The 27,857-nt window shown below is 38.4% G+C and overlaps 1 protein-coding gene across 3 annotated transcripts in view; it reads left to right on the forward strand.

Moving 5' to 3' along the window:
• RSF1 (remodeling and spacing factor 1) overlaps positions 1 to 27,857 on the forward strand; it is a 151,990-nt gene that overhangs the window by 81,171 nt on the left and 42,962 nt on the right. Inside the window, exon 5 of one of the 3 annotated variants that reach the window (XM_021926346.2) lies at positions 9,696 to 9,850. In XM_021926346.2, coding sequence (XP_021782038.2) covers positions 9,696 to 9,850 — 155 coding nt within the window. Of the gene's footprint in view, positions 1 to 9,695; positions 9,860 to 12,669; positions 12,699 to 27,857 lie in introns of those variants that run through there. The other 2 variants (XM_021926347.2, XM_021926348.2) reach the window with 2 other exon arrangements.

A 27,857-nucleotide genomic window follows, 5' to 3' on the forward strand; every position in this document is an offset into this window, starting at 1 on the left:
CCTGCCTCAGCCTCCCGAGTAGCTGGGACTACAGGCGCCTGCCACCTCGCCCAGCTAGTTTTTTGTGTTTTTTAGTAGAGACGGGGTTTCACCGTGTTAGCCAGGATGGTCTCGATCTCCTGACCTCGTGATCCGCCCGTCTCAGCCTCCCAAAGTGCTGGGATTACAGGCTTGAGCCACCGCGCCCAGCCTCTACCTAATTCTTAAAAGAGCATTATATAACAAAAATTATCTGGTCTTTAGGGTTCTTGTTTTCTAAAGCCAGTAAGTCAGCCTTCTTAATGATTGATAAATTTAGAAATATAACTGAATTTTGTAAATTAAAAATCAAATGGAATTTTTTAAAAAATGAGAATCCACCAAAAAGAGATCATTTTACATAGTTGATCTACTGAAAATTTCATACCATAACATCACCACAGTCTTAAACTTGTACTGTTATGTAGCAACTTCCATTTCTGCTAGTTGCAAAATTAATAATATAAATATATATATTAGATGAATAGATAGGAAGCAATTAACTCATATATAAAGAATTATACTTTAAGTTGAAACAAGATTTAGTATGTGATTTACAAAACAATAAAAGTAGTTAAGTTTCATGAAACCATATGAAATTGTTAACATTTGAACATTTTGACCTGTAAAAATGGTGATTTCATATGGCTCAACCTAGTATTATAACAGGTTTCAATAGCAAAAATACTTAAGCTTCAGCCAGTGTCCTACTTATTCCGGTTAATGTTTAAAACAGAATTGCCACAAAAGTATTATTTCATCTCTAGTTTAGGCCTCAATGAAAGAAGATAAAAGTACAGAAAAAAAACCCAATTTTACGTCTAATCAAATATGATGTAATAAGTGATTTTATTCACCCCATGAGGTATGTTAATAGAATTTGTTTAGGAATGAAAAAGATGGGCTCAGCACAATGGCTCACACCTGTAACCTCAGCACTTTGGGAGGCTGAGGTGAGCAGTTTGCTGGAACCCAGCAGTTTGAGACCTGCTGAAGCAACAAGACAAAACCCTGTCTCTACAAAAAATACAAAAATCAGCCAGGTGTGGTGGCACTTGCCTGTAGTCTCAGTGACTTGGGAGGCTGAGGTGGGAGGGTTGCTTGAGCCCAGGAGCTTGAGGCTGCAGTGAGCTGTGATTGTACCACTGCACTCTAGCCTGGGCAACAGAGTGAGACCCTGTGTCTCAAAAAAAAAAAAAAAAAAAAGATAAGCAAAGATTTGTAAACATAACAAGGTGGTAGTGTTTAGTTATTAATGATTAGAGAATTTTAGCAAATAAAGACCTTAGACCAGATTCGATCACAAGCTTCTTCAGGATCTTAGTGGGACTACAGAAAGTACTTTTATATCGAGTATACTAAGGAAGACAAAGTTATATGCAGACTGTTGAGCAGTTACTTCATAAAGAATATATTCATATGGCCAGTATTCATATGAAAAAGTGCTTAGCATCATTATTCATTGTAGAATTTCCAATTAAAACCACAATGAGGTATTATCTTACTTCTATTAGAATTAGTAAAACGAAAATGGCTTACAGCACCAAATGTTAGCAAGGATATGCACCAACTGAAACTCTTAACACCTTGTTGTATGTGTAAAATGATACAACCACTTTGGGAAACAGTTTTGTTATTTCTTCAAATGTTAGCAAACTGTTATCCTATAACCTATAAATTTCATTTCTGGGTATTTATATTAGAGAAATGAAAGCATGTTTACAAAAAGCCTTGTATAAGAACGTTCATAGCATCTTTATTCTTAACATTACTCATACAATGAATTATTACTAAGCAATAAAAAGGGGTGATCTATGAAACTGTATAGATTTGTCTCAAAATTCCTTGTATGTGAAAGAAGCACATACTGTTTGATTCCATTTGTGATAAGTTCTAGAATTAATAAAGCTAATAATCTGTTGTGTTAGTCCATTTTCATGCTGCTGATAAAGACATACCCAAGACTGGGCAATTTGCAAAAGAAAGAGGTTTAATTGGACTTACAGTTCCATGTGACTGGGCAGGCCTCAGAATTATGGCAGAAGGCAAGAAGGAGCAAGTCATGCCTTTCATTGATAGCAGGAGGCAAAGAAAGAGAGAGCTTGTGCAGGGAACTCCTGTTTTTAAAACCATCAGATCTCGTGAGACTCATTCACTCACAGGAAATGAACCTGCCCCCCTTAATTCAATCACCTTCCACTGGATTCCTCCCACAACACGTGGGAATTGTGGCAGTTACAATTTAAGATGAGATTTGGGTGGGGACACAGCCAAACCATATTTTCCTGCCCCTGGCCCCTCCTAAATCTCATGTTCTCATAGTTTAAAACCAGTCATGCCTTCCTAACAGTTCCCCAAAGTATTGACTCATTTCAGCATTAACTCAGAAGTCCACATCCAGCATCTCATCTGAGACAAGGCAAGTCCCTTCTTCCTGTGAGACTGTAAAATCAAAAGCAAGTTAGTGCTTCCTGGATACATACAGTGGGAGTACAGGCATTGGGTAAACACAGCCATTCCAAATGGAAGAAATTGGCCAAAACAAAGGGGCTACAGGCCCCATGCAATTCTGAAATCCAGCAGGGCAATCAAATCTTAAAACTCCAAAATGATCTCTTTTGACTGTCTTACATCCAGGTCATGCTGATGCAAGTGGTGGGTTTCCATGGTCTTGGGCAGCTGCGCCCCTGTACAGCCTCCCTCCTGGCTGTTTTCATGGGCTGGCATTGAGTATCTCTGGCTTTTCCAGGCACACGGTGCAAGCTGTCAGTGGATCTGCCCTTCTGGGGTCTAGAGGGCAGTGGTCCTCTCTCACAGCTTCACTAGGTGGTGCCCCAGTAGGGACTCTGTGTGGGGGCTCTGACCCCACATTTCCCTTCCACACTGCCCTAGCAGAGGTTCTCCATGAAGGCCCCACCCCTGCAGGAAACTTCTGCCTGGGCATCTAGGCATTTCCATACATCTTCTGAAATCTAGGCAGAGGTTCCCAAACTCCAATTCTTCTGTGCATTCACAGGTTCAACACCACATGGAAGCTGCCAAGGCTTGGGACTTGCACCCTCTGAAGCCATGGCCTGAGCTCTACATTGGCCCCTTTCAGCCATGACTGGAGTGGCTGAGATGCAGGGCACCAAGTCCCTAGGCTGCACGCAGCACGTGGACCCTGGGCCTGACCCACGAAACCATGCTTTCCTCCTAGGCCTCCAGGCCTGTGATAGGAGGGGCTGCCGTGAAGACCTCTGACATGCCTGGAGACATTTTCTCCATTGTCTTGGGGATAACATTTGGCTCCTTGTTTCTTATGCAAATTTCTGCAGCCAGCTTGAATTTCTCCTCAGAAAATGGGATTTCTTTTCTATCACCTTGCCAGGCTGCAAATTTTCCAAACTTTCATGCTCTGCTTCCCTTATAAAACTGAATGCCTTTAATAGCACCCAGGTCACCTCTTGAATGCTTTGCTGCTTAGAAATTTCTTCCTCCGGATACCCTAAATCATCTCCTTCATGTTCAAAGTTCCACAAATCTGTAGGGCAGGGGAAAATGCCACCAGTCTCTGCTAAAACATAATAAAAGTCACCCTTACACCAGTTTGGGAACAAGTTCCTCATCTCCATCTGAGACTACCTCAGCCTGCACCTTATTGTTCATATTGCTGTCAGCATTTTTGTCAAAGCCATTCAACAAGTCTCTAGGAAGTTCCAAACTTTCCCACATTTTCATATCTTCTTCTGAGCCCTCCAACTGTTCCAACCTCTGCCTTTTACCCACTTTTTAAGCTGCTTCCACATTTTTGGGTACCTTTTCAGCAACGCCCCACTCCCGGTACCAGTTTACTGTATTAGTCCTTTTTCATGCTGCTGATAAAGACAAGACTGGACAGTTTACAAAAGAAAGAGGTTTAATTGGACTCATGGTTCCAATTAAAGCAAGTCATGTCTTACATCAATGACGGCAGGCAAAGAAAGAGCTTGTGCAGGAAACTCCCATTTTTAAAACCATCAGATCTCATGAGACTCATTCAGTATCACAAGAACAGAACAGGAAAGACACACCCCATAATTCAGTCACCTCCCACTGGGTTCCTCCCACAACACATGGGAATTGTGGGAGTTACAATTCAAGATGAGATTTGGGTAGGGACACAGCCAAACCATATCATCTATGATTATCATAATCAAGACTGATTTCTTCTTGCTTTGGTGGGGAAAAGGAATTCAGTAGGAAAGGACAGGAGGGAATTTTTGTGGGAATAGTGATATTCCTTATGTTGATTGTGGTCTAGATTACACAATGTACGCATTTGTCAGAACTGATGAACTTAGTGCTTAAAATATGTTTATTTTACAGTATGTGAATTATACCTCATTAAAAATATTTTCAAAACTGATAATGGTTTGATAGTCATTTTCAAAAAGCTGAATTTGAAATAGTATATACAGTTTTCATGTACCCATAGTTACAAACTGTATGAATGCATTTCTAAACCATATATATATAACCTGCTAATATTGCACAGTGATTAAGATGGGCTCTAAAGTCAGACTATTCGAAATTCAGTCTTGCTAAATTGTACTAACTTACCTTAGGCAAATTACCATTCCTCTCTATGTGTCCTCAGTTTCCTCAGTCATAAAATGAGAATAATTTAATACCTATTTAATTGGGTTATATTGGAATTATATGAACTAATTAATATAAAACTCTTGGAATAATTAATACTTGGAACACAGTACTCATTCACTAATGTTAACATCTTAGATGAATAGTACTGCTATTGATATTACTAATTAATGCTTCTCTTCAGTTTTCTTGGCCTCCATAATTTTTTTTATTTTTTATTTTTTTGCCTACTGAATAATTTGGAATTTATACCAAAAAGTTGGCATGTTGTTGCTCAATTCTGGAATCATATATTTTAAATATTTACAAAAGACTTGTTATATTTATACTGTGCTATGCTCTGTAGATGTGAAGCTCTGGTCCGATTTCTTAAGGAGTTCTTGTTATGGAAGAAAGGTACAGGGAAATTTTAAATAATACAGTCACAAAGTCTGTGATGGAGATTATCAAGGGTGCTGTGGAAGAACCAGATACTTGGCTCATACTTGGTAGAAGATAATACCTATGCTTGACTTTTTTTTTTGCCAGCGAGGGGCGGGTGGTCAGGAGGGTCTGTTTCTTTTTGTTATTTATTTATTTATTTTTCTTCATTGCTTCTGAAATGTTTAGCACCTACCACTAATTCAAACTCGGAACAACTCCTAGGCTGGGAGAAATCATATTTCACAATAATAATGGTTAGGATGATGTGTTCCATTTCATTGAAGTCTAGATTAACTTAAGGTACATACAGGAAACAGTTTAGAATCTGGTTAAGTCAAAGTCAGTAACCAGTCTGCCCAAAACTAAACTTTGAACCTTTCTACCCTAATATGAGCATCTCATCTCAGTTAATGGCAGCTACATTCTTTCACTGGCTCAACCCTATGGAATATGTCAATAGAATTTCTGGCCGGGCGCGGTGGCTCAAGCCTGTAATCCCAGCACTTTGGGAGGCCGAGACGGGCGGATCACGAGGTCAGGAGATCAAGACCATCCTGGCTAACACGGTGAAACCCCGTCTCTACTAAAAATACAAAAAACTAGCCGGGCGAGGTGGCGGGCGCCTGTAGTCCCAGCTACTCGGGAGGCTGAGGCAGGAGAATGGCGTAAACCCAGGAGGCGGAGCTTGCAGTGAGCTGAGATCCGGCCACTGCACTCCAGCCTGGGCGGCAGAGCGAAACTCCGCCTCAAAAAAAAAAAAAAAAAGAATTTCTTTGGGAATGAAAAAGATAAGCAGAGATATAAATATAACCAAGTGGTAGTGTTTGGTTATTAATGATGAGAGAATTTTAGCAAATGGAGACTTTATACCAGATTCCATCAGGTGCTTCTTCAGGAACAGAGTGGGACTACAGAGAGTGCTTTTATACCAAGTGTAAACCCCAAGGCCCAAAACCTTGGAGCACATCTGTAACTTTGCTTTTTCTCTCCCTCCACATCTACCCTAACAGCAAATCCAATCAGCTCTTCATGCGTAATTGTATCTAGAATTTGATCAGTTCTCCTTCATAGCTACATTCTTGTCCAAGCCACCATCTCTTTTTTGTAAAATGTATATAATTGAGTAGTTTTTAGTTTTAGTTTTTGTTTTTGTTTTTTTTACAAGTTATGCAACTGGTACCACTATCTAACACCAGGATATTTTTCTCACCCTAAAAAGAAAACCCAGTACCCGTTAGCAGTTATTCTTCAGTCTCCCTTTTCCTAGCCCTTAGCGACCACCAATCTTTCTGTGTCTATAATTTGACTATTCTCAACACTTTATAAACATAGAATTATATGATACGTGACTTTTTGTGTGCAGCCACTTTCTTTCTTTCTCTTTTTTTTCTTTTTTTTGAGACGGAGTTTCGTTCTTGTTGCCCAAGCTGGAGCACAATGGCATGATCTCAGCTCACCACAACCTCCGTCTCCCAGGTTCAAGGGATTCTCCTGCCTCAGCCTCCCAAGTAGCTAGGATTACAGGCATGTGCCACCACACCCGGAAAATTTTGTATTTTCAGTAGAGATGGGGTTTCTCCATGTTGGTCAGGCTGGTCTCGAACTCCTGACCTCAAGTGATCCACCTGCCTTGCCCTCCCAAAGTGCTGGGAACCACCACTAGCCATGTGTGACCACTTTCAAGTAGAATAATCTTTACAAGGTTTATCCGTGTAATATAAATCAGAACTTTATTCCTTTTAATGGCTGAATAGTATTTCCATATGTAGATATACTAGATTTTGTTTATTCTATTCTTGTCTTTGAGAGAGTAATTGGAATTAGCCATGGGGAACACATTCCAGGCAAAGAGAGCAGAAGTGTAATCAGTCACCTGATATCCTAAGAAAGCCTGGTATTTTGGAGGGATATGTCTGATTTAACATGCATGAGAGAAGAAATGGTATGGAGAACAGAGAACAAGTGAGGGAGGGGTAGGAAAACAACTGGATTGTTGTTAGGGTCCTTAGTCTAAAAGATTCTGTAGATAGTGTTAAGAAATTTGGATGTGATTGGCCGGGCGCAGTGGCTAACGCCTGTAATCCCAGCACTTTGGGAGGCTGAGGCAGGTGGATCACGAGATCAGGAGATGGAAACCATCCTGGCTAACACACTGAAACCCCGTCTCTACTAAAAAAATACAAAAAAATTAGCTGGGCGTGGTGGCGGGCGCCTGTAGTCCCAGCTACTCCAGAGGCTGAGGCAGGAGAATGGCGTGAACCTGGGAGGCGGAGCTTGCGGTGAGCCGAGATTGCGCCACTGCACTCCAGCCTGGGCGACAAAACGAGACTCTGTCTCAAAAAAAAAAAAAAAAAAAAAAAAAGGAAAAAAAGAAATTTGGTTGTGATTTGAAGGAATTCATAAAAATTTCCTCTAACTCAGATTTAGGATTTTTTTCATTATTCAAAATAGGAAAAACCCAAAGATGGGTAATTTTCTGTTTTCATATAATAACCACTACCTTAGGCTTGTGTTTAAACACATTAAACAGATTAAAAGCCTTTTAGGGAGTTGTTCTTTAATAAATTTTACTGCTAAATTCCCTTTTTGCTTAAAGTAGTGGAAGTAGGCCGGGTGCAGTGACTCACGCCTGTAATCCCAACAGTTTGGGAGGCTGAGGCAGGCAGATCACCTGAGATTAGGAGTTGGAGACTAGCCTGACCAACATGGTGAAACCCCATCTCTACTAAACATACAAAAATAATTAGCCAGGCGTGGTGATGGGTGCCTGTAATCCCAGCTACTCGGGAGACTGAGGCAGGAAAATCGCTTGAACCCTGGAGGAGGAGGTTGCAGTGAGCCAAGATCCTGCCGTTGCACTCCAGCCTGGGTGACAAGAGTGAAACTCCATCTCAAAAAAAAGAGTAGTGGAAGTAATTGAAATAGATTTTCCTAGCAATATTAGCTCTTTTACGTTTTGAAGCTTTTTAAAATTGGTATGTTGTATAACTTCAGTATACTCTTCAGTTCCCACCATGACTTTGAGAAATAACAAATAGATTGAGCCATTTGTTGTATATGGAATCCTCTTTTTCTTTTTTTTTTAACATGGAATTCTGAATGGAATATGAGAAGTAATAAAGCATAGATGCTTAAGTTAGAAGAAGGTTGTAATGAAATTAGGGGACTGGATCTTTGCCAAAAATAAAGTCTCTGAGTCTTAATTTTCCTTTCTGTAAAATGGAGGCAAGACCAGACAAGACAAAACATCTAGTCTTACCTTTTGATATTAGATAATTAAAATTCTAGACTGTGTATTATATATGCTCATATAATATGTATGAACATGTATGTTTCATTCTCATGCATAATAAATTGTTGTCATTTTAATTTCTGATTTTTATCCGTGGCAATTTTACTGCTTTCTTCAGAAGACCAATTTAGTAATACTCAAGAGAATCCATTCTTTTATAAATAAGAAAGCTGAGGCCTAATGAGGATATATGACTTGTCCAGGGGCTCTTTGGAATGCAGAGTTCCTACTCTAAAGCAGTAGAATCTAGCTGGCATGGAATTGGAAAGGGAGAGGAGGGTAGGAGGCATATGTGTGACATGACAGATAAGAAAAAGAGTCATTTCATCTTAACAGTTTTCACTTTGAATTAGAGGTATTTACATCACACATTGAGAACACAAATGGGAGGATCTTGTTGCTAATTAATAACCTAGTGGCACGTCTAGAACTAAGTTTCCCAACTCTTAGTCCAGAATCGCTCTTTATCTTCAGCGTTATGCACTGCTTGTCTGAGCAAGAAAAATATCCAAGTAAGTTTTCTCAGTTGTAAGTGGCATTTAAATTAACCATACCACACCTTTGTTTTTGCCAGTAAAAATATAGGATTTTATTTGCCAGATATAGGGATGTACAACTGTAGTCCTAGCTACTTGGGAGGCTGAGGTAGAGGGTCTTAAGCCCAGGAATTTGAGGTTACCTTGAGCCAAGATCAGGTCACTGAACTCCAGCCTTTTTTTTTTTTTTAAGTAGAATTTATACGTTAGACTCTTATTTATTTGGAATTTTCTGGTATTGTTGAATCAGTTATAAACCATTATTAACAAAATAAAATCAGCTACCAAAATTTTTTATGTTTTTAAATTGTGTTATTGGAACTGATGTTTTGCTGTAATTATTTAGAAAGTTCTGGTTCTTAATTATGTAGCAATATCAAATGCTGTTGTCTCTGAAGGTAGAAAAGAATTATTTCCAAATGAATCAAGAACAAAACAAAAAATGCTTTTGCAATCAAGTTTTACATTGATTTCATCTCCTTAAAGATTACATACTACCTTTAAAGTTATTAAATGTTGATTTTTGTTTAATTTTGTTCCACTTTTCTTTTCAACCAAAGAGATATTCATTGTCATTCCAAACAGTAGAGAGGAAAATCTAATATTCCTCTCTGAAGAACAGTATATTTTAATGTGTTTTTCTTAGTGCTTTTAAAATTCAGGATTAATTAGGGCTAGCTGTACCTGTGTTTTTGATGTTCTTAATGTATTTTTCTTTTTTATTTTAATTTCTATCGATATTATTCAAAAAGTTCTCTAGAGCAGGAAAAAGATTTTTATGCTGTCTTATTTTTTTCCTTGTTTAGAAATCGAAACGAGTTGGCTGAGACTCTTGCACTCCTGAAAGCACAAATTGATCCTGTACTATTGAAAAACTCTAGCCAACAAGACAACTCTTCTCGGGAAAGTCCCAGCTTAGAGGATGAGGAGACTAAAAAAGAGGAAGAAACACCTAAACAAGGTTTTTTTTGTGTGTTTTGTTTTGCTTTGTTTTGTAATCTCTTCCATATTCTTCCACTCCTCTTCCCAACTATGTAATTCTGAATTTCTATCTCAATTTGAATTGGGAACCTTCTTATAAAAAGAGGTTGATTTTTCCTTAATTTAAAGAAAATGAGGCCAAAAACATCAAATATGTTGCTCTTTTATATAGAACATTTAAAGATATCTTAGTAAAAAATGGTCAAATCATCAAAACATAGTATTTTTTACTAAGGAATGTGAAGACATTTAATGAACTTTTTTATTGTGGCAAAATATAACATAAAATTTACCATTTTAACCATTTTTAACCATACAGTTCTGTGGCATTAAGTACATTCATATTGTTGTGATGCACTCATCACCACCATCCATCTCCAGAACTTTTTTGATCTTTCTCAGTTAAACTCTGTATGTTTTAAACATTAAACTGCATTTTTCCTTCCCTTTAGCCCCTAGCATCTCTCATTCTGCTATCTGTCTCTTATGAATTTGATCATTCATATCTGAGAAATCATATAATGCTTGCACTTTTGTGACAGGCTTATTTCATATAGCATAGTGTCTTCAAAGTTCATCCATGTTACAGGGGTCCCCAACCCCCGGGCCAAGGACTGTTACCAGTCTGTAACCTGTTAGGAACTGGGCTGCACAGCAGGAGGTGAGCAGGGACGAGTGAGCATTACCACCTGAGTGAGCATTACTGCCCAAGCTCCACCTCCTGTCAGATCAATGGCAGTATTAAATTCTCATGGGAACACAAACCCTATTGTGAACCACTTATGCGAGGGATCTAGGTTGCACACTCCTTATGAGAATCTAATGCCTGATGATCTGAGATGGAACAGTTTCATCCCAAAACCATCCCCCCAGCCCACCTCCTGTAGAAAAATTGTCTTCCACGAAACCGGTCCCTGGTGCCAAAAGGTTGGGAACCACTGTTGTAGTGTATGTCAGAATTTTCTTCCTTTAATAATAATAAATTATTGAATAATTGTCCATTGTATGTATATACCACATTTTGTTTATCAATTCATCCATCAGTGGGCACTTGAATTGCTTCCACTTTTTGGACATTGTGAATAATGCTGCCATGAACTGGGTGTACACATATCTCTTGAGTCCCTGCTTTCCCTTCTTTTAATCCAGAAGTGGAATTGCTGGATCATATGTGGTAATTCTGTGTTTAATTTTTTGAGGAAACACATACTGTTTTCCACAGCAGTTGAATCATTTTACATTCCTTCCAGTAATATCCAGGGACTCTAGTTGCTTCCCATCCTCACCAACACTTGTTTCTGTTTTTTTTTTTTATAGCAGCATCTCATTGTAATTATTAGTTCCTATTGACAAGTGATGTTAAGCATCTATCTTTTCAAGTATTTATTGACCATTTGTATATCTTCTTTGGCAAAATGTTAATTCAAGTTCTTTGTCCGTTTTTTTTTTTGGGTTGTTAATTTTTTTTATGCTTTGAAAACTCTTTAAGTCTGTGATAATTGTAATTGTTAAACCTGATTTCGATTGAGTTTTCTAATTTGCTTAACTAGGCAGATCAAATTCTAACCATTCTAGGAAGACAGAGCCAAGTCCTGAGCTCTCCAAAAGGAAAGAAGCCAACTGAAATTTTGACCAACATCTTAATGTTTGTTATCGATAACCTTTTAATGACAAGGGAAGGAATTTGCTTTCCTTACCATGTTTTCTTTGCTTTTAGTTTGCCTCTACTAGTTTTGATTAGAACCTAAAAATAATGTGTTATTCCTTTATTTGCTGCTCTTAGGAAACCATTTATAGAAAGCATTCTATATCTACAAGCATTGCTTGTAAACAAGGAATTATGCCTTTCCGTGTAGTATATAATAATGTTCCTATATATTAAGCATTTTTTAGCTGAAATGTTGATTACCGTCCTTCGTTGCTTATTTGGTTTTATTTCAAATGTCTGTGGTGGTTTTATTTCTAAGCCCAATTTCTGCTTTGAAGAATTCTTTTTCATATGTTAAAATTAAACTTACAGACTACTTTAGGAAAGTTTTTTTTTTTTTTCCTTTGAGACAGGATCTCTCTCTGTCGCCCAGGCTGAAGTACGGTGGTGCAGTCATTGCTCACTACAGCTTAGAACTCTTGGGCTCAAGTGATCCCGGCCCCTCAGCCTCTCCTGAGTAGCTAAGACTACAGGCGTGTGCCATCAGGCCCGGCTAGTTTTCATTTTTTATTTTTTGTAGAGATGGGGTCTTGCTCTGTTGCCCAGGCTGGTCTTGACTTGGCCTCAAGCGACACTCCTGCCTTGGCTTCCCAAAGTGCTGGGATTATGGGAATGAGTCATTGTGGCCAGCCATGCATAATAATTTTAAAGTAGTCTAAAACTCCTATTGAATTTCTATTCTTTTTTTAGTAGTATTTTCCGGGGATTAGTTCTAGGTTTAAACTTAATATTATTTGTTCATTTTGGTCATTCGTTCACATATTTTCTTATTCCCATACACAATTAAAATCAAAGCCAGAGAAAATGTGAATTGGAAACCACGGTCAGAATAATAGAAATTTAAGAGGCAATTATTTCTAATACAAGACCTCAAAATTGACACTGATCTTGAACGGAGACTGATTATGTAGCTTAAAGTAGAAAGAAAGACAGAAATACTGTTTTTCTAGTTAAGTTCTTCCTAATAGTTAATGCTGAAGTTTATTTGTGGGGCCTTATAGTACATAATGGGGGATTTCAACAATAACAGCTAACATTTATTGGGCACATCCTGTTTTCTTTGCAGTCTACCAAATGCTGCATATGGATTTTCATTTAATCCTCATAGCAACTCTTTGAGGTAACTACTATTATTATTTTGATTTTACAGATGAGGAAATTGGAACATTTATAATGTTGCCTCAGGTCATATACATAATAAAGTATCAGAGTCTACATTTGAAGCCTGATCCTTCTATAGCCTGTGCTCTTAAAGTGGTCTAGAGTAGTACTTCTCAAACTTTAATATGCGTGGTGTTCACCTCAGGAGTTTTTTAAAATACAGAATCTGGTGAAGTAGGTCTTAGCTGTCTGCTGATTGGCTGTTTTAACAAGGACCTATGTAATGCTGATACTGCTGGTTAGAGGACCACATTTTGAGTAATAAGGTCATCTCCTAACTTCTGAAACAAATACACCAAAGGCTGTTATACACCTGTTTCTGAAAACATTTCTCAATGAATGCTGATGTTATACCTCTCAATACAACTAAGAGAAAATGGTCTGTGAGGGATGGCATCTCTTGAAAAAGTAGAAGAGGAGGAGCAGGACATTTTGTTCTCTTTGTTTTTCTGTCTTCTATTTTTATTTTAGAGACAGTCTCACCCTGTCACCTGGGCTGGAGTGCAGTAGTGCAATCAATAGTACGCAGCAATCTGGAACTCCTGGGGTCAAGTGATCCTCCTGCCTCAGCCTCCCACGTGGCCGGGACTACGGGTGTGCACCACCATGCCTGGCTAATGTTTTTTAATTTTTAATTTTGTAAAGACGTGGTCTCACTTTGTTGCCCAGGCTGGTCTCGAACTCCTGACTTCAAGCAATCCTCTTGCCTCAGCCCTCCAAATTTCGGGATTACAGATGTGAGCAACTGCGCAGAGCCTACCTTCTCTTTTAAATAAGGCTTTTCTGCTTCTCTTTCTCTAACAACAAAATGTTTCTTATTAATGCGTTCATTCATTCATTCAGTGAATACTTAACTGTGCACCTTCTCTGTGTTAAGCATGATTTTAGGCATATAGTTTAATAAAGAAAGACTAAAATCCTTGCTTTTATAAAGCTTACACTATGGTAGATAAAATAGTAACACATAAACCATTTACTATGTGCCAATACTGTTCTAAATGCTTTGCCTGTATTGTCAGATCATTTTCACAACAAACCCTGTTTAGTAGTATAATATTATTACTTCCCTTTTTTCAGATGAGGGAAATTAGATAAAGAGTTATTTCAGTAATAGCTTGTTAATGGCAGACCTGGTATTCAAAACTAGGCAGTCTGTCTCCAGAGTCCCTGTGCCCTTTTAATGCTGCACTTACATACAATTTCAGCCCCCAAAACCCTGCCTCTCACCCTTGTCCTCTCAGATGTAGTTCTTTTAGTCTATTCCATGGCAAGACCAAAGAAATAGGATTCTGTTCTGTCATTTTTATTCCTTTCGTATGTAAACAAACATTACCCTTGGACTGTGTTGGGGGATCACGGCCAAGTGGGAAGGAGTAGGTCAAAAGCTGGAAACAGTCCTGGGGAATGTCTAACATAGAGTGTTGAAGCAAAATGTGACGAAAGTTAAAAATTAAGCATGGTTGGATATTTGCAAATTGGGCAGCAAGAAATAAAAATAAATAAGCACTGGAGAGGGAATAAACAACCACTCTTATTCTGGTAGCTAAAATAGATTTTTCTTTAGTCATTAGTTAAATTGCCATGCCTTGTATCTTAACTCAGTGAGATAAGTTTTTAAATTTTTGTATGGGTGCTAAGGAGAAACGTATTAACTGTAAATGTGGGCAAAAAAATGAAAAATGGCAGCAAGTGGCCTGGGAAATGGTGGCATCAACTAAATAATTAAGTTGACTTTGTTTCAAAGATAATTAGAATTGCCTTCTGAAAGTCTAAATTTGCTAGACTAACATTCGGAATCTCAGTGTGGTCTCTCTCTCTTTCTAGCAATAGCTCCTCCTTTTTCTTATGAGTACTGGTTCCAGATCATTTAGATGCTTTTGTTTTCTCCGTATGTCTTGGGCATTCCCTTCTGTGTCTGCGTGCTGTTTCTCTCCCTCAGATGTTGTCTCCCCAACTCCCATGAAAGTCTGGTTATACTTCAAGGACCATCTGAAACTTTATTTATACTATTTGTATCCCACTTATATTAGGGCTAGTCATGGCATCTGACTTGAAGCTCTCAGATACTTTTTGAGTTGTTATTCTCAGACTGTGGTAGATTTCCAAGTAAGTGTTTGGTGTCATTTACACCCTTTTATGGGAGTTTAAGATCTAGTGTCTTAATTTAGGTGAAAAACTACCTGGAAGGTATTGTGCATATAAAACACCGTGGAATTTAATATATAGTTTCTCTCTACATTGGACACTGTATTCTAATTTAGAAGGGACCAAAAAGTTAAAAAGAAACTTTACCGGGGAAAAACAAAGTTGAGGGAAGCTCAACTAACATTTAGTTTTTAATTCTACTAATTGAAAGAAGATTGTCCTTTTGTTAATTTTTGTAGTCATGCACTTCTGCCTACAGGTGATCAGATAAGATACCATTTGAGAATTATAAAGAATAGAACTTACAGATTGGCAGCTCACAGACCTCATTTGGCCCAAAAACGTGTTTATTTTGGTTTCCGCAGTGCTGCTTTGTTTTTAAAAAGCTAAGATAAAATTCACCATTTTAGTGATTTTAGTATATTCACAGCATTGTGCAACCATAACCACTAATTCTAGAACATTTCTAGCACCCCACGAAGAAACTCTACCCACTTAGAAGTTACTTGCCATTTCTCCCTACCCTCATCCCCTGTAAACCATTAATCTACTTTGTCTTTATGGATTTGCCTCTTTGTAGCATTCCATAAAAATAGAATCATACAGCATGTGGCTGTGTGTGTCTGACATTTCCATTTAGCGTAATGTTTTTAACATTACACTACCATAATGTTAAAAATATATGCTAAATATTACAACATACATGTTGTAGCATGTATCAATACTTCATTCCTTTTTATGGATGAATAATATTTATTTGTATGAATATACCACCTATTATTTATCTGTTCACTTGATGGACATTTGGATTTTTCCACTTTTTGGTATAAATAATGCAGTGGTGAATGTTAATGTACAAATTTTTGAGGGAACATATGTTTTCGTATGACTGATTTTTTAAATGAAGTTGCTGTCAACATCTAAAATTGAAAATTAGAAAAGTTGTCAACTTTGGATCATCATTTTTGTATGTCAAAAATACTCTGTAGCTGAGTAATGGTTGTTTCTATTTACGTGAGATTTACATTCCATTTTGCCATGCTCCTTTCTTGTGCCCTCTAAAATCAGGCTTAGTCTCACGTGCTTAGACTTATATATTTTTTTCTTACAGTGTAGTTAACATGAAAATAAGATACTTACTGTGTTCATGTCTTTATCAATTTTAGAAAAACAAAGACCAAGAATTATTTCAGAAAAAGGAGAATTGCTAATTGTTGAAGTAAAGTATGTCAGTATATTTGTTTTTTTGTATTTATTTATTTTTAGAGTCAAGGTCTTGCTCTTATTGCCCAGGCTGGAATCTAGTGCCACAATCACAACTCACTGTAACCTCCATTTCCTGGGCTCAAGGGATCCTCCTGCCTCAGATTCCTGACTAGCTGGGTCTACAGGCACGTGCTACCATGCCTGGCTACTTTATAAATTTTTTGTAGAGACAGGGTATCACTATATTGCCCTGTCTGGTCTCAGACTCCTGGCCTCAGCAATCCTCCCTGCGATCTCCCAGCATGTTAAGATTATAGGCGTGAGTCACTGCACCCAGCCCAGTATAGTTATAGTAGGTAGATTAACTTACTGATGATTTTCCTTTGATCATTATTAATGTGATGTCAGATATAAAGCTTAAATTCTATGTGGCAAAATAATATAACTTAATGTAGTCTATTAGTCTCTTCAGGCTATCCATAACAAAATACCACAGACTGAATGGCTTAAAACAATAGAAATTTATTTTCTCGGTTCTGGAGTTAAAAGTAGCAAATTTGATTTCTGATGAGGGCTTTTTCCTGGCTTGCAAATGACTCTTTTCTCTGTGTGTGTGGAGAAAAAGCTATCTGTTGTGTGTTCCTCTGATCTTATAAGAGCACCATTCCTGGCCGGGTGTGGTGGCTTACGCCTGTAATCCCAGCACTTTGGGAGGCCGAGGTGAGCGGATCATGAGGTCAAGAGATCGAGACCATCCTGGCTAACATGGTGAAACCCCGTCTCTACTAAGAATACAAAAAATTAGCCGGATGTGGTGGTGGGCGCCTGTAGTCCCAGCTACTCAGGAGGCTGAGGCAGGAGAATGGCATGAACCTGGGAAGCGGAGCTGCAGGTTCCCACTGCAGCCTGGGCGACAGAAGGAGTCTCCGTCTCAAAAAAAGAAAAAAAAAAAAAAGCACCATTCCTGTAATGCTAAAGATCCCCCCCCTTATGAGAATTCATTTAATCATAATTACCTCACCAAAGGCTCTGTTTCTAAATACAGTCACATTGGGGATTAGGGCTTCAATATATGAATTTGTGAGGGACACAATTCAGTCTGTAGCATGTAATATTATGAAACTATCCATTGTAAAAACTGTGATGGTTAATATAAGATACCTGAGGAAGAAATTGGGAGGGGGAGGACTGATATGTTTAAGGAGATTTATTTTTGAATGCTATGATGTGCAGCTATATATTCTTAAGATAAAAATATTATGTGTATCAAAACTTTTTTTTTCTTTTTTTTTTTTTTGAGACGAAGTTTTACTCATGTTGCCCAGGCTGGAGCACAATGGCACAATCTTGGCTCACCACAACCTCCACCTCTTGGGTTCAAGCGATTCTCCTGCCTCAGCCTCCTGAGTAGCTGGGATTACAGGCATGCACCACCAGGCTCAGCTAATTTTGTATTTTTAGTGGAGATGGGGTTTCTCCGTGTTGGTCAGACTGGTCTTGAACTCCCGACCTCAGGTGATCTGCCTGCCTTAGCCTCCTAAAATGCTGGAATTACAGGTGTGAGCCACCATGCCCAGCCAAAACTTTCTTTTAATTTTGAGTTTGAGTGCAGCAAAAAACATTTGTATCAAACTGGAATGAGCATTTGCATATGTAAGTACAATTGGCAATACTCTTGTTCATAGTGAATAGATTACTAGTAATAAATGAGACAAGATAGTAAATCATTTTTTATATTTTCTATTGTACCTGATGAAAGCACAGATGTTTATGATGTTACTCATAATGATTTCTTTGTAACTTTGATGAGAAGTTTAATAGGATTGGAGGTAAAAGAACTCACTTCCCTGTATCGTTATCTAGGGACTTTTTTGTATTAAAAAAATTAAAAGTGGAACATGGCATTGTCATGGTAAACTTGTGAATTGGATAAGCTCCCATACATGAGTCAATGTGTTGATTAATAAATGAGCTACACAACACAGTATTTTTCCATACATTGCAGTTTTATATCTTTAGTGCCCGTCGGGATCCTTCTTAGGTTTAAGTATTCAGATTCGCAAAACTACTATAGACAACACTTGGCATCATTATACTGAGATTGATGTAGGACAGGGATCATAGCTTGCCAGCAGGAGCAACATCTAGCCTTAGGAATAGTCTTTGCAACAATTCTTACGGCCATCCAGAAGCTGTTTTCTCCCAGGTAACAACTGGAGAAACAAGTAGCTGGGATTTACATTGAGCGGGTCCAGGAACCACTCTATCTCAAAAGCCTCATGTTCCATGGAAGCTGATATCTCTTATATCAACTCTATGGACCAAAGTTCCAGGATTCTCGCTGCATTCAGGAGGTCCCAAGGGTGACACCTTTGTCCTGTATTTATATATATTTTTTATTCTAGATTGCAAGATTTAATTTTTTGGGGGGAAGGGGTCCATGCTGGAGTACAGTGGTGCGATCTTGGCTCACTGCAACCCCCACCTCCTGGGCTCAAGTGATCCTCCAACCTCAGACCCCCAAGTAGCTGGGCCTACAGGCACAAGCAACCATGCCTAGCTCATTGTTGCCTTTTCTGTAGAGATAGGGTTTCACTATGTTGTCCAGGCTGGTCTCGAACTCCTGAGCTCAAGTGATCCACCCGCCTTGGCCTCACAAAGTGCCAGGATTACAGGCATGAGCCACTGTGCCTGGCTGGGTTTAAATTTTTTAATTGACAAAGAAAAGTTGTATATATTTATGATGGAATATCAAAAACTAAGTCCATTTCGTGAACTGTCTAAAACTAATTACCATATGCATTGACTCACAGACTTATCTTTTTTTGTGGTGAGAGCACTTAAAGTCTCCTGTCCTAGCAATTTTGAAGTGTACAGTACATTGTTGTAACTGTAGTCACCATGTCGTACAGTAGATCTCTTGAACTTATTCATCCTAACTGAAAGTTTTTATCTTTGACCAGCATCTCCCCACACCTTCAGTCCCTCATAACCACTATTCTGCTATGCTTCTGTGAGTTCAACTCTAAGATTCCACATGTAAGTGAGATCATAGGGTATTTCTTTCTATACCTGACTTATTTCACTTAGCATAATCTCTTCCAGGTTTATCTATGTTGTCACAAATAACAGGATTTCTTTCTTTGTTAATGTTGAATAATATTCCATCGTGTATATAGATCATATTTTCCTTATCCTTTCATCTGTTGATGGACACTTAGGTTGATTCCATATCTTGGCTATTGTGATTAATGCTGGAGGGAACATGGGAGTGCAGATATCTCGTTAACAAACTGGTTTCATTTTCTTTGGATCTATACCCCGTAGTGGGATTACTGAATCCTATAGTACTTATATTTTTAGTTTTTTGAGGAACCTTCATACTGTTTTCTATATGGCTATACTAATTTACATTCTCACCAACAGTGTACAGGGATTGTCTTTTTTTTTTCTTTCCTCATTTTTGCCTACACCTGTTGTGTTGTCTTTGATAATAACCACCCTAACAGGCGTTAGGTGATATCTCTTTGTGGTTTTGGTTTACATTTTCCTGATGAGTAGTAAGATTGAACATTGTTTAATATTTGTGGGCAATTTCTAGAAACTTATGGATGGGGATCCAAAAGTTTCTGTACTGAATGTATAATAATGCACTAACCAAGCATGGTGTTGCACGCCTTTGGTCCCAGCTACTGGGGAGGCTGATGCAGGCTTGAGCCCAGCACATTGAGGCTGCAGTGAGCCGTGCTCACACCGGCATACTCCAGCCTGTGCGACAGAGTGAAACCCTGTCTCAAAAAAGGGAAAAAAAAGTACTATTTTTATTATCATATAAAACATTGTTTTGGCAGGGTGTCCGTTCACGCCTGTAATCCCAGCACTTTGGGAGGCCGAGGTGAGAGGATCACTTGAAGTCAGGAGTTCAAGACCAGCTTGGCCAACATTGTGAAACCCCATCTCTACTAAAATTACAAAAATTAGCTGGGTGTGGTGGCATGCGCCTGTAATCCCAGCTACTCGGGAAGCCAAGGCAGGAGAATCGCTTGAACCCAGGAGGCGGAGGTTGCAGTGAGCCGAGATTGCGCCACTGCACTCCAGCCTGGGTGACAGAGTGCGACTCCCTCTCAAAAAAATTAATAAAATAAAACATTGTTTTACTTTAAACAAGTATAGGGAGACTAATAAATACAGATGCTATTGTTACAACATTATGATATCTAAAAGAGTTTCCTTTTATAGGAATAAAAGAAAAGATACTCTTTATTATCACCATCTGTCTTTTACATCATGTTTGAGTTAAGTAGAAAAAATGACAAGAAATACACTGATGTTTGCATTTCTTTCTCTTGTTTTTTTGCCATGAACAATAGGACACAGACCATAGTGCTGCTGCTTTTTTTTTTAAGAACTTAATTAATGTTTTTAACTCCTCTATCATTCCCAATAATTGAAGAACTTTTCTAAAGAGATAAGGTCTTGCTCAATTGCCCAGGATAGAATACAGTGTCATGATTATAAATCACTGTAACCTTGAACTCCTGGGCTCAAGCAATCCTCCTACCTGAGCTTTCCGAGTAACTGGGACTACAGGCGTGTGCCACCATGTCCAGCTAATTTTTTAAAAAAAAATTGTTTTTGTAGAGATGAGATCTTGCTATGTTGCCCAGTCTTAGGCTCTTGGCGTCAAGATCCTCCCACCTCAACCTTCTAAAGCAGTGTGATTACAGGAGTAAGTCTTGTGGTTTTTTTTTTTGTTTTTTTTTTTTTTAAGACAAGGTTTATGCTCTGTCTCCAGGCTAGAGTTGAGTGGCTCAAACATGGCTCACTGCAGCTTTCGCCTCTTGGGCTCAATCAGTCCTCCTACCCCAGCTTCTTGAGTAGCTGGGACTACAGGCATGCGCCACTATGCCCAGCTAATTTTTGTATTTTCTCTAGAGTCAAGGTTTCACCACGTTGCCCAGGCTGGTCTCAAACTCTTGTGCTCAAGCGATCTGCCTGTCTCAGCCTCCCAAAGTGTTGGGATTACAGGTGTGAGTCACCACGCCTGTCCTATAGTGCTTCTTATATGAAAGATTTTTCCTTATTGGAGAAGGAGGAGGGGAGGAAGGGAGGAAGGAAGGAAATCTTTCATGATTGGAGGAACTGTTGAAGTTGGTTTTCTCTGATTGAGTTTGTTATGGTTTGAATTAGAAGGGGAAAATTTATCATTCATGAATTTTGGAAAGTAATAGTGGTGTGGATTTTAAGTCTCTACAAATTCCCCCATAAAAGGAACATATTGGTGGTAATAACAAATCATATAGACAAAATCTACAACAAAGGTCTTAAAGATTCTCAGGTACTATGGGCCTCATGAATTCTCAATCCTCACCACCCAAAGCCTTTCCAGGATTAAGCTCCACGCTGATGTGAAACTGCTGGGCATAGGCTCCAAATTAAGTAGGACAGGGACAACAGGACAAACAAAAAGAAGGTTCAAATAAAATTATGGGAGAGGAATAGAGTTAGGTGATCTCATAAAGTACATTGCTTTAATTTTGAGTATTTCACAAAAATAACGGGAGCTCTAAAGTTATGAAATTGGAAAAACTATCATAAAAATGACTTTTTTCTAAAAGTTTAGGGAATCTTCTTGTACGTAAAACCAGACAACTAAAAGGGAGCAAGTTCAAATCTCCTGGGATTATAAGAACAAAAGAGAACAAGAGAACAAGAAGCAGAATAACATCCCTACAGACAATGAAAGCTTCTCAGAAAGACATGCCCATCAAACATGAAAACTATAATAAGTGGTAGGACTCAGAAGAGTTAAATTTTAAAAAGACTAAGATAAACATCTGAGTCAACAAACATAAGAATTAATGCCTTTACAAAATAGAAAAATAGAAACCAGGGTATTTGTAAAAAACAAAAAGGAACATAGGATATAAGGATTTGAGAGAAAATGCTATACTGAAAATAGCCAAAGAAGATCCAAGAGATATGTGTCCACAAAATAGAAAAAGCGGGGGAACAGATAAATAACTAAAGACTATGTTGGAAAACACTTTCCTGAAGTAGATGGAAACTCAATGCAGACCAATCAACATCAAGACATTTTCTAGTAAAATTAAAGGGCTTTGAAGAAATACTTTGGGTATCCAGACAAAAAGACCAAATGACTTTCAAGGGAAGGAAAATCAGACTGCCTTATGACATCAGTGCTTTATGCCAGAGGAAAATGCCATAATGTATTTGAGAGACTCTCAGCAGGGAGAAAATGTCAGCCAGGGACTTTATGTCCAGCCAGTGTGACTTTCAGATAGACTGCAGATAAGCTGTTACCAAAATCTATAATCTCTTTTCTCGTGAGTGTTTTGTATAGGAATCTTGTCGTGAATAAGCTTTAGGTAGCCAAAATGACTAACAAAACATCAGTAGTAGGTGATAAAAAAACAAATAAAAGTTTAATCACATGTATGAGTTAGTATACCTGCATATATGTGTTTATGAGAGGAATCTAAGAGCAGTGACACCCCAATAACAATGAACATAGCCTCCAGATTTTGATTTCAAAATGTCATTCTCCTGTAAGAGGAACCAGAGCTCCTTAGAGAAGAGATTGATCCCAAGAACAAGCAGGGAAAACACAAGATGAGCCTGGAATGTCTGGTAATGCTGGAAAATAAGGATGTGCTCAAAAAGGGATTTGGGCATATCATTAGGACATAGGTGCCAAGTGAAAGGAGTTTGCCAATATTGAAAGCAGTAAGAGTTTTAGTAACAAAATATATAAAGATAGATGGATTTTAATCCATAGAATAGTATCTATGAGTTCAGACTTATGTAAGTACAATTTGAATAATAAATAAAAGTGAAGGGTCATCTTTTCTCTGCAAGTAAACATCTGTTAAAACATGTAGATGTAATGAGGGAAGTAGAAAATCACCATTAAGAAAATGCCACAGTAATAATTGTTGCAAGCAAGATCCCTGATATATACTAAAATTAGTGGGTGAAAGTTTGTTTAGAAGCAGGACATTAGCATAATTTCAAAGTATCTCCCCCAAGATATTTAACTGTTACAAAGGTGAAAATGGTAATTTTACAGTGAAATAACCCCAGTTGACATCACCTTAACCAAATAGTTAACCTCACCAGTAAGATGTTGTATTAGTCTGTTCTCCTGCTGCTAATTAAGATACACCTGAGACTGGGTAATTTATAAAGGAAAGAAGTTTAATGGACTCACAGTTCTGCATGGCTGGGGAGACCTCATAATCAGGGTGGAAGGCAAAGGAGAAGCAAAGGCATGTCTTGGCAGGAGGCAAGAGAGCTTGTGCAGGGGAACTCCCATTTGTAAAACCATCACATCTCTTGAGACTTATTCATTACACGAGAACAGTATAAGGGAACTACCCCCATGATTCAGTTATCTCCACCTGGCCCTGCGCTAGGCACATGGGGATTATTACAATTCAAGGTGAGATTTGGGTGGGGACACAGCCAAACCATATCAGGTATATTGACATCATGTAACTCTTCATACAAAGCATAATGTAACTGTTGTGGAATTATTGTCAAAAAATTCCACATTAGATTGTATAACCTCAATCTAATCTAGAGAAAACACCAAACAAGCCCAAATTAAGAGGTATTCTACAGAATAACTGTGTTGGGGTCAGAAGAGACAAAAAAATGAGGAATGGAGGAGACTAAGGGTTGGAGGAGACCAAGGAAAAAGAATACACTGAGACATGGATCCTGGAATAAAAAGGGACATTGAAGGAAAACTGGTGAAATTTGAATAAAATATGTTTAATAGTATTTTACCAATGTTAATTTTCTGTTTTGGTAATTGTACTCTAGTTATGTAAGTTCTTAACATTAGGAAAAGTAGGGTGAGAGTGCACTTGAAGTTTTTTTTCTTTTTCTTTTTTTGTTTTGTTTTGTTTGAGGACTTGTGCTCTTCTTGCCTGGGCTGGAGTGCAATGGCTTGATCTGGGATCACTGCAACCTCCACCTGCTGGGTACAAGCAATTCTCCTGCCTCAGCCTCCTGGGTAGCTGGGATTACAGGCACCTGCAACCACGCCCGGCTAATTTTTTTGTATTTTTAGTATAGACAGGGTTTCACCTTGTTGGCCAGGCTGGTCTCAAACTCCTGACCTTGTGATCTGCTCGCCCCGGCCTCCCAAAGTGCTGGGATTACAGATGTGAGCCACTGCACCCAGCCACCTACTGTATCATCTGTGTCCTTGAAAACCACGATTTTCAGTGTGGGGGAAAAGCAAATAATATGTAAGCTAGAAAAGGTTAAGAAAACACAAACTATCAGAATGAACTCATGAGTTTTGTTTTGCCTTTTTTTTTTAGTTAAAAGTGTGTGTGTGTGTGTGTGTGTGTGTGTGTGTGTGTGTGTGTGTCCTAACCCTGTTTACTAAAAAGGCTTAGAAACATTGGTCAACCCAGTACCTGTGAGCATCCTCAATGCCCAGATTGTGGTCTTGAAATACAACTTCCCAGTAAACTAAACCAATTTAAAAATCGGAAGAATGGTTGATTTCAGTTCTGCAGCATGATAAGCTCAGAATCATCTTGTCACTCCAGGTAGTAAGGAGGTTATCAAAGTCATGTTAAAATTACTCAAGATAAAGAGTCAAACACTTATCCTTCCTTTTGTATATGAACTTTACCACTGTGTAACAAGATAGTAAATGAGTAAAGCACTTTTGTTTTTATAAAAGTATTCCAGCTAGTCACAGATGAATGAATGATTGGATGGGAATGTCATCATTTTGAAATCACTAATAAGTTAAAAGATTTTATATTGAGCATCAACATCTGCTAATAAAAAGAGAAATAACCAGATATCATATGCCTGTTAATAAAGAACTCCCCTGGCCGGGCGCGGTGGCTCAAGCCTGTAATCGCAGCACTTTGGGAGGCCGAGACGGGCGGATCACGAGGTCAGGAGATCGAGACCATCCTGGCTAACACGGTGAAACCCCTCTCTACTAAAAAATACAAAAAAGTAGCCGGGTGAGGTGGCGGGCGCCTGTAGTCCCAGCTACTCGGGAGGCTGAGGCAGGAGAATGGCATAAACCCGGGAGGCGGAGCTTGCAGTGAGCTGAGATCCGGCCACTGCACCCCAGCCTGGGCGACAGAGCAAGACTCCGTCTCAAAAAAAAAAAAAAAAAAAAGAACTCCCCAACACCAGATAAGTAGTTTTGTCACAGAAATTGAACCTGAATCTGTTGAAGTGATGATTCACAGGATAAACAAAGAATAGAGGAACATGGGAATGTAGTCTGCAGTATCTAGAAACTGTAGGACAGTGGATTTAGTGTCTTGAACAAATAAATTGCAAGAAAAATAAGGGATAGAGGGGATAACATTAATGTATCCTTAAAGAGAAAATAAACTTGTAAAACTAAACTATCAACAAAATAAGGAATAAGTTTAAGAGATATGTACTATGTGATGACTAGTTAATAACACTGTATGCCTAAAATTGACAATTAGATTTTAAGTGTTTTCACTACAAAAAAAAATTATATCGTGAGGTAATACGTATGTTAACTAGCTTGATCTAGCCATTCTACACTGTATTTATATTTCAAAACATCATTTTGTCTGCCATATATACAAGTTTTACTTGTCAACAAATTTTAATTTAAAAAAGTCAGAATAATAGTTATTTTTGGTAAAGAAGAGAATTATTATTGGAAAAGGCATGTATAGCTCTCTTGGGGTAGCTGCTAAATGTCTTTTTCATTTTTGCCTTCTACTGTATTAAGCTATGCATTTATTTTGTGTGATTTTCTTTGCTATACTTAATCATTAAAAAATTCTTGATACCTTTGTCAAGTAAGTACCATGAAATTTTAAAGTAAGTTATAAAAGAATTGTCACTGGTCAGGTGCAGTGGCTCATGCCTGTAATCCCAGCACTTTGGGATTAGCTTGGCATGATGACACTGGCTTATAGTTTCAGTTACTCAGGAGGCCTAGGCAAGAGGGTCGCTTGAGCTCAGAAGTTTGAGGTTATAGTGAGGTATGATCATACCAGTGCACTCCAGCCTGGGTGACACAGCAAGACATTGTCTCTAAAAATAAAAAAAAATTTTTTTAAAGAATTGGCACAAATTCAGATCCCTTTATCATACAGCAAAATGGTGCAGGCAGCTTGCATAAAATTTTCCATTATGTGCATCTTGATAGTATCAAATGATAATTTCAGTATTTGAACCCATTTTGGAAACTGTTAAGTCTGTTGACATTTTCAAAATGGTGAAAGTTTCTTTGGCAAACAAAACTTCAATTGCAGAAATATACTCTTAGACACAGGTAATATTTCACCTGTCATATTTCACTCATTTCAGTCAACAAATATTTATTGAGTATATGCAATTTGTCATGCACTATCTTCAGTATTGCGAATGTAGCCGTGAAAAAAAATCAGTCAAATTTTTCCCATCATGGAGGTTACATGTCATAATTATCAAACAATAAACAAGATTAGTAAATAAAATATACAGTATAGATGGTGATAAGGAGGTATGGAGGGAAAATAATTTGGGGAAGAAAGTGGGACATAATTTTAGACTGAGTTGCTAGAAAATGACTCATCGAAGAGCTGGTACTTAAGTAGAGTCCTAAAGGATCTGAGAGAGCAAGCCATGCAAATACCAGAGAAAAAGGACTTTTATGCTGACAAAAACAGGCAGGACCCTGAGGTGGAGCAAGCATACTTACTTACTATGTTAGAGCAAAGATTGACTGACCAGGGTTTATCTTCCAAATCTGGCCTGCCACCTGTTTTATTAATTAAATTTTATTTATTCATTTAATATTTGATTGTCAGTGACTCCTTTTTCACTACAATGGTAGACTTGAGTAGTTGTGACAGACTCCATGGCTTGGGAAGCTAATAATATTTACTCTGACCCTTTATGGAAAGTTAGCTGATCTGTTTCATAGAAAAAGCAAGATTATCAATATAGCTGAAGCAGAATGAGTGGGGACTATTTGTAATAGGGGAAAAAAGAGGTTGGGCAGGTAAGGCTGTGGAAGAGCGGGGAGAGGGACATGCCTGTTGCATTGGGCCTTGCGGTTTATTGAGAATTTTGGTTTTCAATATGAATGGCCATGAAGAGCTTTTATAATTAGTTATCTTGCAATAATCCTTTAACTATTCTTGTTTCTGTCATCATTCACTTTAATCTGTTGTCAGTACTACAGCTAGTGAGAGCTCATTAAAACAAGTGAGATGATGAAACTTTGATTAAAACTCTTTCTGAGTAGGCTAGAGGATATGAAATGCAAAACATTGATGGAAGGATTGGCCTTAACTTAAAATAGACATCACTGGCTTTTTTTGATTTGGGGGATTTTTTGAGGACAGAGTTTCACTTTGTTGTCCAGACTGGAGTGCACTGGCGTGGTCATGGCTCACTGCAGGCTCAGCCTCCCTGGGCTCAGGTGATCCTCCCACCTCAGCCTCTAGTATAACTGGAACTACATGGAACTACAGGTGTGCGCCACCATGCCTGGCTAATTTTTCACCATGCCTGGCTAATTATTTTTGGTCGAGACAGGTTTTGTTATGTCGCCCAGGCTGGTCTCAAACTCCTGGGCTCAAACAATCTGCCCACCTTGGCCTACCAAAGTGCTGGGATTACAGGCGTGAGCCAACATGCCTGGCCCAAGGTACCGTTTCTGAAGTGCAGATCTGATCCTGTCACTCCACTCCCTGCATTAAACACACTGGGTTTCTTATTTATCTAA

The sequence above is a fragment of the Papio anubis genome, chromosome 12 (genome assembly GCF_008728515.1).
Source record: "Papio anubis isolate 15944 chromosome 12, Panubis1.0, whole genome shotgun sequence".
Lineage (NCBI taxonomy): Eukaryota > Metazoa > Chordata > Mammalia > Primates > Cercopithecidae > Papio > Papio anubis.